Source organism: Sinohyriopsis cumingii, chromosome 8, assembly GCF_028554795.1.
Source record: "Sinohyriopsis cumingii isolate HCF-2022 chromosome 8, ASM2855479v2, whole genome shotgun sequence".
Taxonomy (NCBI): Eukaryota; Metazoa; Mollusca; class Bivalvia; order Unionida; family Unionidae; genus Sinohyriopsis; species Sinohyriopsis cumingii.
The window spans coordinates 102,851,580-102,862,856 of record NC_142968.1 but is presented as its reverse complement, the minus strand read 5'-3'; the positions used below and the strand labels follow the sequence as shown (position 1 = coordinate 102,862,856).

At 34.9% G+C, this 11,277-nt stretch overlaps 1 protein-coding gene across 3 annotated transcripts in view; it reads right to left on the bottom strand.

Moving 5' to 3' along the window:
- Positions 1-1,921: 1,921 nt before the first annotated feature.
- LOC149794266 (uncharacterized) overlaps positions 1,922-11,277 on the bottom strand; it is a 90,406-nt gene continuing 81,050 nt past the window's right edge. For all 3 annotated transcript variants that reach the window (XM_089968406.1, XM_089968405.1, XM_089968408.1), the window contains exons 10-13: positions 8,652-8,782; positions 6,476-7,256; positions 4,837-4,996; positions 1,922-4,441 (exon numbers count right to left, since the gene is read on the bottom strand). In XM_089968406.1, coding sequence (XP_089824532.1) covers positions 4,303-4,441; positions 4,837-4,996; positions 6,476-7,256; positions 8,652-8,782 — 1,211 coding nt within the window. In that variant the 3' untranslated portion in view covers positions 1,922-4,302. The remainder of the gene's footprint in view (positions 4,442-4,836; positions 4,997-6,475; positions 7,257-8,651; positions 8,783-11,277) is intronic.

Genomic DNA, 11,277 nt, shown 5'->3' with positions numbered 1-11,277 from the left:
CTTTAGAGTGGCTGAGTGTACAGAATGAAGAGAACAGGTCCAAGAATAGACCCCTGTGCAACACCACAACATAGATTGACTGGGCTGGAGTGTATTCCATTTGCAGACACAAAATTTGTGTCCTGTTGACCAAGTAGGACTTGAACCACAGTAAGGCTGTATCATGAATGCCAAATACTTGCTGGAGACGATGAAGTAATATATCATGGTCTATTGTGTCAAATGCTGCAGACAAATCAAGGAGGATGAGGACTGTAATCTTTCCACTATCCAAAGCAGAGAGAATGTCATTAACTACTTTTAGAAGAGTAGTTTCAGTGTTTTGGCAAGGGTGATATGCAGATTGTACATTGCTAAAAAGACTGTTTGAATTTAGATGAGATACAAGCTGGGATAGAACAACCTTTTCTAAGATTTTTTTATGAATGGGAGATTAGAAACTGGGCGGTATGATTCAGAAACTTTACAATGTGCGATTATACAACCCAGTCATGTGACATAAATGAAAGATTAGGATCAGTTGTACAATCATAGGTCTATTTTACCATAACATTTAAAATTGTAGATTTATTTTACCAAAACATTTCAAATTGTAAGACTAGTTATCTTATCTAGATCTACTACAAAAAAAGTTGTGGGGGGTAATATTTTCTAAATATTCTGTTATGGGGGGTAATATTTTTAAAATATTGTTATTTATTTCATTCTAAAAATACAGACGTTTTGCACAGGATATAAATATAATTTAAAGAAATAATCTTAGAACTTTTGTCCATTTAGTATTTATTTTTATTATTGTTTTGTACGTGGGGGGTATATAAATATGAAACAGATTTTTTAAAACCTGAATAAGATGTCATCAGGTACCTTGTCATGTGAATGTGGGAATAGCAAATATTAAGCAAGAGAAATTACTATGTGAATCAAGCAACGACATTTGCATCCCTTGTGTACTATAGAGCTTCACCATTTGATTAATTAGTTATTTTGTATCATCATAATAAACTGTGTGTGTGTGTGTGTGAAGTGATGAAAGCGTCAGAATAATGTTGCTTTACAGCTGGTTTCTAGTTGGACATTACTTTGTTTTGTTTTATTTCGTCTTGCTGCTCACGAATCGATACAAGGGTTTTTGTTGCAAGAAATGACGAGCATGCAAGGTATTGTTTATTAGAGGAAAATAAAGATATACCTAAGTATATTATGAAAAACTTTATATGATATTGCAAAATCAGGCAAGTTTATCCAGTGACATAAACATTGTAAAACCATAGAAGATTCATAAATTTGTAGATAAATTTATTTGTACTAATGCAGCTGTGTCCTCAGTTTGATATCCAAAATGATATCGTCAGGATGAGGAAAGGGCCTCTGATTTTCATCCAGCAAAGATATTTTTCCATTTCTGGGCAGACAGATGAAGCAAAAATTGGATGGAAATATACCCCATGTACCCCCGCCAAGTCCAGAATTAAATGGTCTGCAGCCGTGTGCCTAAGATTTTATTCGGTGTGCCATTATTTTTCCCTGATTAGTGCTTGACATTAAATCATAAAAGAGGGTACTCTTGCTTTTGAAAGAAAATTATGTTTTTTTTTTTCGTATTGAGATATTGTCTTTGATTGGCTTTAATTTTATTCAGATTGGCTAAAATCACAATATGTGATGCGGAAATCCTGATTTTCCTAATCTAATTTACAACAGAATAAAAAAAAATATAAGTGATAAAAGCAAATTCATACAACCTGTATTAATAAAACTTTGGGGAAAATTTACAAGGAAAAAGCAGACACCAACAATCTCTTGGAAGTAAAATGCACTTGACAATCAATATTTAAAGCGGGGGGGGGGGGTAGTTTTTTAAATTATTTTTAACGTACATTGGACGTAAAATAAATCAGCTGAGAAGAAACTAAATCGATGATCCTTTGAATTTTTTTAATTTAAACACTTTCTTGATACATTACAGCAATCAGTTACTGACGTTTTTTCTTCAACTGCTCAAAAACAAAAGACTGGTCAGTCAGTAGATACATGATCCAACTCCAACTAAATGTAAGAGCAGCTTTTTATTGACAAATAATCTGTAACACCTTACCAACAATTTTGAAAGAGTATCATACAGAGTTAGCAAACAACCATCACCAATAATGATATACTGTCTGTACTCGCTTATAGAGTTAGCAAACAATCATCACCAATAATTATATACTGTCTGTACTCGCTTATAAGTCAAGTCCAGCTGCAAACTGCACAGACCAAGATCTACCGTCACATAATGTGCAAACGGATCTGGTCTGTGCACTTTATTCAGAGTAATCAATAGAATAGACCCTGATGTGCAGGCTCATTATATGACGGCAGATCAGAATATTTGCAGTTTGGCTCAACCTATAAGTGAGTATTCGCTGTAACATTGCTCTCTCTCTCTCTCTATATATATATATATACACACACACACACACACACATACATATATTATGCGCGAGTGTGTTCAATTTTCTTCTCGATTACAAGAATAATGGTGAAACATGTTACAAAAGCTTCAAGATATTTTACATTTGAGGAAGAAGTGAAGTAATTGGAACACCTGTCTTATTCAGATGATTAGAAAAACAATTACCACGAAAGGAGTGATCTAGATGCGATAAATGAATGTAATCCAGCAGGTGAATATCTCCAGTTTGTGTGAAATACAAAGTTAACCTTGTCCATGATGATTGTAATCCATCCATACGTACAAAAATACAGCCATCAATCCTAGGCCGGATTAACCAATAGGCCAATAAGGCTAAGGTCTTTAGGCGTTTATATTTTGTAGGCCATCCTTTCGGCCCTCCATTCCAATATGTAAAGCATACCTAGGCCAGTCCCTCCTATTAGCTCCTCATCACTTCTATTTATCCATCTATCAACCCATCTATGCATTCATACACTTAACAACTAAACATAAATTCCAAATCTAAAAATATCAACGAAACAATACATATTATATGCCATACCCATTACACTCAAAGAATATTGTACTTCATATACAATAATATAAGTATAGTATTAATATGTATAGTTGTTCTAAATATAATCTACATTCACTTGTATTTGGTTGGAATATATCAACAACGACTAAAAGGATGAATACCTGACTAGGAGACTGAATCATACCTTTACGAGGTGTGCAATGGAATACATGAACAAAATGTCACATCAGTCGCCTCGTAACTTTACTGTGCAAGGTTCCAGCAGGAAGCGTAATAGATGAAGGTATTGGTTGTCACAACACGAGACGAAATTTCCAGTGTATGTTAGTGATGGTTTATGCTATTTACTGTTGTAAATAATGAATGAAATAACATGTATGTGATGTTGGCTGTGTGAGTTTAACGCCATTTTTCATCACATGATTATACATGGTGGCAAATATATATGGAGAAAGAACACAGGAAGACCCCGAGAAGAACAACGCTAGAGGCAAGCTTTCTCACATATCTTTCTCACATATATACATAATATGTACATGAATACCAACATACACAAAAAAAATAAAAGTATAACATTAAAATTACCAAACAATGTAAGTGATTAAAATATAAGGATTATTATTTTAGTATTGCCTTCTTCCAAGGGAACTGTTCTCCTAACAGACTGAGAATGTAATAGGATACTACCATTCAGTTCCTATGGGCGAATGAGGGGGAAGGGGAGGCTGGAATATTTTTGAAAAGCATTTCCAGTCCCACGTACATAATTTTGCTCTAATTTGTACAAAAAATAATTGCTAATTCCATCCTTGTTTAATTTTTGGGGATTCTTTTTGCAAGAAAAAATATCCCAGTCGGAAATTAATCCCCGCTCTCCAAGAAAACGGCATGTGCCATAGGCCAGAATATTGCCAAAATATGTCCAACCTACTGGATTGTCAGGCTGGTTGCTGATAGGAAACCAACCACTGCAGATGTTTTTTAAATTCTGTAAAAAGCACCAACCGCATTATGTATGCATATAACCGTTTACAGTATTTAAAAAAATTATATATATATATATATATATATATATATATATATATATATATATATATATATATATATATATATACACGATGACCACAGTGGTGGCAATATTGAATGTGAGAGTCGCATCAATCTTAAATCCAACAGCAACAATCCAGTGATTATTGGTGACAGTTGATTAGTTCTGTCAGACTGGCTGTCATTTATTAAGTCAAGTCGACAGTCAATTATCTTAATTTCTTTTGTTCTGTTTCTTTCTTTCGTAGAAAATAAAGGAAATAGTGAGATGAAATTACTACTTTCTGGGAACCCAGTGACTATCACCTTTGTTCCCCATGTAGCCCGTCCATTGTTGTTTATCGAAGGGCAACACACGCCCACATAACTGCTTTTTTGGTTCCAGTTTTCTGGAGCACTTACATGTCAGACGTAATCTGAAATATATAAGATAAAAGAAAAACATGCACAAAAATGAGAAAACACTTTAATAGTTTATCAAATAAAATCACTTATCCTTAATTTAATTGTACTTAAATTTATGAAAACTGTTTCTATGTGATTCTAGTGGCATTTTTTGTTTTATTTGTTTATTTATTATTCGATGATGGGTGGAGTACATATAGTTTATGTTCATACTGTAACACATATGTTAGATCTTTTAAAGAAAATCATGTCAAGAGTTTAGGCAACACGTGCATGTGTGTGTGTGTGTGTGAGAAAGAGAGAGAAAGGCTTTGAGATCAAAAAACAATTACGACAGCAATGACGATGATAAAAAAGGCAAGAACAGCATCAATAAAAAACAACTATCCTGCCTTTGTACCCTTACCTATATACCGTCATCTGACCCATGTGGATGTTGAAAGGGTTATACTGGGTCTGACTCTCGTATGTTCTGTTCTCATCATTGGCATCACCGTTATGCTTGGAAAGACATTCCTCTGTTACAGTATGTTCGTAAGCGTCATTGTCCATGCCGTAGTATTTGCCTTGCGAAAAGAAGTGTAACTTAATAGCAATACCCTTTACATTTCCCTCTTTTCAGAACATTTTTTTATTTACCTTCTTCTGGATATATATTCATCGAAATGTTAGAATTCTTAACTACGTATTTTATCAATCATTATTTGTCAGTCACACCTACACCATTTGAGATATATTGGACAATGATTTCATGTCAGTTTTCTTTGGGTATCAACTTGCTTCTTTGCAATAGTTGTCACTTAATTGTCAGAAGTACAGTGACAGAAGATAGTGGTTAAACACATTCGGGTTTAACATTCAAATTTGAGCTTGCCGGGTCGGGTCCCCCCATTAGCATTGCGTGGACCCGTTAAGGGGAAAAATTTCCCTAACCATCCATCCATAACTGATAATGTAATAAATCTAGGGTCTGTGCCATTTGTATTTAAGTCTGCATTTTTATAGATTTATTCTATTTTTGTGCATAATTGTTTAATTATGGGAAGTCGATTTTGGGGAAATATTCCTCAGTCCGAGTAATGGGGGTGGGGGGCAAACGTCACAGAGCGCAGTGAGATTTCATGACGGCATGGTTTAGTTTCGTAGTATATCCAGGTCAGATCCAGGTAAGTGGACATGATCCACGTAGTTCTCATTAAAATCTAATTGTGTCGATTGATTGTGTATCTCCATGTGAACTATTTGTGATATGGACTGATATTTTGTACAGTGGAATAATTGAGAAGGGATTGTTCCATTATCTGGAAACATCTTTTATTGTTGCTATGATGGTAAGTATGGTGTTGAGTTACATGCGAAATGAGGCTTAAATCATGACAGACCCGGGCATAGAGTAGGAAAATAGTTCCCTGTATTTGGTGTTTGAGTTGTATTTATATTTTCACAGTGTGAAAAACTGGCGATACGTTACAGAAAGCTAACCGGGAGAACCATGCAGTTGAGAGGTTGCCAAGAAATTGTAAAGTTGTGATGCAAATGTCAAGTTGTTTTATTTGTGGTTATTAATTGATTAGATGAAATTATTTATAAACTTGGCGCGTTATTAGAACTTCCAGTAGAGAAGGGTTGTTGTCGAAAAGTCCTTGGAAATAAGGGAAAAAACAAGCGACTTTCTAGCAGACTTCACCCAAGGGTTGGATTAGCTCGGTAAAGAGACCCCTTTGACATATTGCAATATAAACAATAATCATATCGCTTGGTCGTGGAAATGAAGTTGAAGATAACTCAAAGACACTGAGACTGAAACTAGGGCCAGATATATCAGTCTTTTTACTTACGTCGATTTTCTCAAATGTTTGGGTACTTACAGCAAAAAGTAAACGCTCACCGTTTAAAAAAAAAAATTAAACTTAAATTCACTGAAAAAAAGGGAAGAATAAGAAGGACAAATTAAATGTGGTTATTCCAAATTGGTTTTTCAAGAAAAGGAAAATGAATGAAAAGGCAGAAGTTTAGAGGAAATGTAAAATTTTCTAAAGACTTACTATTTGTATCAAACCGAATTATCTCCTGAGAGAGCTTTTCTGCAATACACTTCTGGTCTTCAGGTAAGACTGCCTGAGTTTTGGCGGGAAAGAACCAATAGGTGGCGAAAACAAAGTCAATAGAATGATTAAAATCAGGATGGTTGACAGGCAATGTAGTCGGTGCTAACGTTCCAGTGGACAGTAATCTTTGCAGCCCGTCCTCATCGTGTGGTCCGACATGTCGTCGTTTCCGGTTTTGACTCCTCTGGTTTGAACGTGTCCTGTCCGCTCTTTGTTTTCTTGTATGTGAAAAAATGTTATGTTTGTCCACCAACATGTTTATCCCACTCAAGTTACTAAACTCATTCGACTCACCATTTCGCTTTTTTCTTCTCTCCTTTTCCTGGACTTGAAAATTTGCATTCATCCTTGAAAATCGTTCATTTCTTGGTCCACTATACGACCTAGTCGGGTATCTTTCTCCATATTTCCTACGAGGTAGGAGATAATTTGGCGTGGTCTCTGGGTAGTAGTCTTCCTCAAGAGGGTAAGGATATCCCCTCAACCTATTTCTCCTTGAATTGATATATATGCTCCCATCATTATCTCGATTACCATTGTCTTTGTAAAATGGCTGTCCATTATTATACTCCGACAATATCCGACGCGGGTGCTCGTCAGTGTCAAACGGAATCTGCTGTCCTTTCTTGTAGCTTGTCCTGTGGCTGCCAGGCACATTTGGTGTGTCTAAGAGATATTCCCGTTCCATTTCACCTGTGTCATCCTGATTACTACTTGCCTGTGCACAATGAAAAAGTACTTTACTTAAACAACTTTTTTCTGAACAAGAATATATATATATATATATATATATATATATATATATATATATATATATATATATATATATATATATATATATATACTCTCATCCTTTTCTTAAAACAAGAGAACAAAGAAGACTTCAGATCGCTCACCTGACATCTGCCTAATAGCCAATACAAGAGGAGTTGACCAAGAAATCTGAGTCACCAGGATGCTTTCTCTGGAAATTTCTTCCAAAGTGTTGCAGATTGCATATGAAAACAACGTTTTCAAGTATATCAGAAACATTCACCCAGCTCTAAAGGGTAAGAGATTTCTGTTCAAGTTTGTCAAATTCTGTTATATATAGTTAAGCGCTTTGTAAGATAAAGTTATTTATTTGTTTGGGTTTTTTTTTATAGCAAAGGTGACCATATTTGATGGCAAATCGGTATCATCTGGATAAAATTTAAAAGGCCTTCAAACTAGGATACTTTTGACAAATTTGGTTATATTCTACTGAGTGGTCTTTAAAATTAAGTTATTCAAATGTCTGTTTTAGTAACAGCAGCCACATTTGATGGTGGACCGGTATTATTTAAAGAAACATAAACTCCTTTCATACCAAAAATCTTTCTGTGATATCTGTTAAAATTATTTAGAGCGCTTTTTAAGACGTTTTTAAAGTTGTTTTTTTTTTCTGTCTTCTCATGACAAAATTAAATAATGGGCTATCATCACTTATGCAAATTGCATGGCAGTCTGGTAAAACAGTAACAACTGTTCACCCCACCCCACCCCAGGAGGGAGGGTTGGAACAAAACGTGTAGGGAAATTTGTATTTAAAAATAAACAATAAATCCAGTCAATGCATTGTGTAAACGTTGTAACGGATGCAAAACCATAACATGTCGGCCTTAAGGCTGAGTGAGTTATTTTTTTTTAAATCTTGTAAAGCTAGATTCATGATATTATAGAATTCTTTAAAAACAAAAATTTCAAACCATTTGAAAATGTCATCAATTAAGTTCCCTCATATAATATGCTAAAGTTGATCTGCAAGCTTAGAAAAACATTGTAGCCTGACTATGTGCGTGTGTGTGTGTGTGTGTGTTATGGTTGGCTTTGGAGGCACTCTTTATTATTAATTTGTACCAGTATGACACTTATATGTTTTTTTTATAAAAATCTTGATACTGAGTATTTAAAATGAGAAAGCAATTGATGTCATATAAACCTATTCTCAATTAGAATTCTCGATAGTAATTTGAGTGAACTTCCATTTCAGTAGTACACAATAGCTTAAGCATTTTTTTTCTACTCGATAAGCACGTGTTACTTTAGTTATACAAAGCCTCTGAACCTGGTTTGTTATTATTATTATTATTACCGGGGTGTTGTCGGGACTGGTGTCATCTTGACCGGATAAATACTTATTGTACTCGGGGTGACGTCTAATATAGTCCAGTCCTTCCAAAGTAGTGTTGATCCAATATTTTCTCTCAACCTCATCCCGATCAACTTAGAAAAGAAATACATGGAATAAATAATGCTGCATCTCACCCCTTTTGTGATTTCGTTACGAAAGGTAAAAGAAAATTTTAAAAAAAAACTTACTTCAGGCTCAAATGTCACCAACCAACTCTCTCTCTCTCTCTCTCTCTCTCTCTCTCTCTCACACACACACACACACACACACACACATTTTACAAGTTTATATCTTAGGCTTCGAATCTATTTGGCACACACCTTCTTCCTGTTTGTTTGTTTATACGGCTTATTGTCTGCTGACAGTCGTAACGGAAGATTTATTATACTTCTCTCTCTCTCTGTCAGAAATGCGATACAGTAATAATATTACCTACTTTATTCTCTTTAGTTACATTTCTTATACAGTATGTGCGTGGGACATGAATAACCATTGTCTAAACTAGATATCTAAGTTTCTATAGCAACGGTTTGGTTCGTATATGCTAGTCTCTGATGTTACGACTCTGGGTCTTAAATTAAGTAACAGAAAGGAGTGAAACCAATAAGTTAATTAAAATGAACAATAATTTATTGCTCTAAGTTGCAAAAGTAAAAATGTAAATGAAACAGTATTGTCAAATAAATCCCAAATAATCCTAACTGTCCTATCTCACTGAATTTGTAGACTTTCAGACCAGCCACACAGAATACTTATAGACTCCCAGACAAGACGCATTGAATACTTATAGACTCCCAGACAAGACGCATTGAATACTTATAGACTCCCAGACAAGACGCATTGAATACTTATAGACTCCCAGACAAGACGCATTGAATACTTACAGACTCAAAGACAAGACGCATTGAATACTTATGGACTTCCAGACAAGCCACATTGAATACTTAGACTCCCATACATGACGCATTGAATACTTACAGACTGCCAGACAAGATGCATTGAATACTTATAGACTTCAAGAAAAGATGCTTTGAATTCTTATAGACTTCCAGACAAGACGCATTGAATACTTACAGACTCCCAGACAAGACGCATTGATTACTTATAGACTTCAAGACAAGACGCTTTGAATACTTATAGACTTCCAGACAAGACGCATTGAATATTTATAGACTTCCGGACAAGCCGCATTGAATACTTACAGACTGCCAGACAAGATGCATTGAATACTTACAGACTTCCAGACAAGACGCATTGAATACTTACAGACTTCCAGACAAGACGCATTGAATACTTACAGACTCCCAGACAAGACGCATTGATTACTTATAGACTTCAAGACAAGACGCTTTGAATACTTATAGACTTCCAGACAAGACGCATTGAATATTTATAGACTTCCGGACAAGCCGCATTGAATACTTATAGACTTCAAGAAAAGATGCTTTGAATACTTAAAGACTTCCAGACAAGACGCATTGATTACTTATAGACTTCAAGACAAGACGCTTTGAATACTTATAGACTTCCGGACAAGCCGCATTGAATACTTATAGACTTCAAGACAAGACGCTTTGAATACTTATAGACTTCCGGACAAGCCGCGCTGAATACGCTAACAACTCATTTATCAAAGTCTAATTATATGACATTTTAGGGGTCTAGAATGAAAGTATTCGAATGTAGATGTTATATTCCCTTTTTTATCTTCAAACTCAATACAACCATTTACGTTCCTTCAGTGTTAAAGACGGACTGTCAGGAATTGCAGAAACTCAATTGTCTGTTCAGCTAAATATGGGGACTATATCTCAGAAATTTCTCTTCGAACATGATGGGATTTTATTTACAATGAACATTGCATGGACATGCGACCAATTTCGTTTAATTAAATTTGGATAAACTGATTGCAGGTAATTTATAACATAAGCTGGACATGTGTGATAGGATTGAAATTTTGACCAACTAAAAAATACCCAATCAGTCTTAAAATGTATCTGCTAAGACAGAAAAAACTCATTATATTCATACTTGACATATAATTATTTTAGCTGAGGTTTTATTTTATTCTTCTAAATTATTGTAACCACTTCTATTGCTATAAATTATATATATATATATATATATATATATATATATATATATATATATATATATATATATATATATATATATATATATATATATATAGGCTGTGTAAAAAAAAAAAAAAAAATCCTAACCATTTAAAGCTGAGTATGTACAATGTAAACATGGATTTTTAAACCCACATGGCATCTAGATTAGGGAAAGTTAACAACGCCTTGGCGGAACGCATCCAGTGAGTTAATCTGTACAAGGTACCGGGCAGTGTATTCCAAGCTAATTGTACTTGGGGGGGGGGGGGGGATCCCGGTATGCTTGCATTCTGACATGTGGCTGGATGAACTTTATGTTGTGTCTTCTTTGGTGTCATCCAGAACAAATCCAGCACTGGCTGACGTTCAAACTCTGTAACATGTCTGTCACGTCCTTGGATTGGGGGTAGTATTTTGAGGAAATTCGAGCACGAAATTTGGGAAGCAATTTGTAAATCATGAAATTTAAC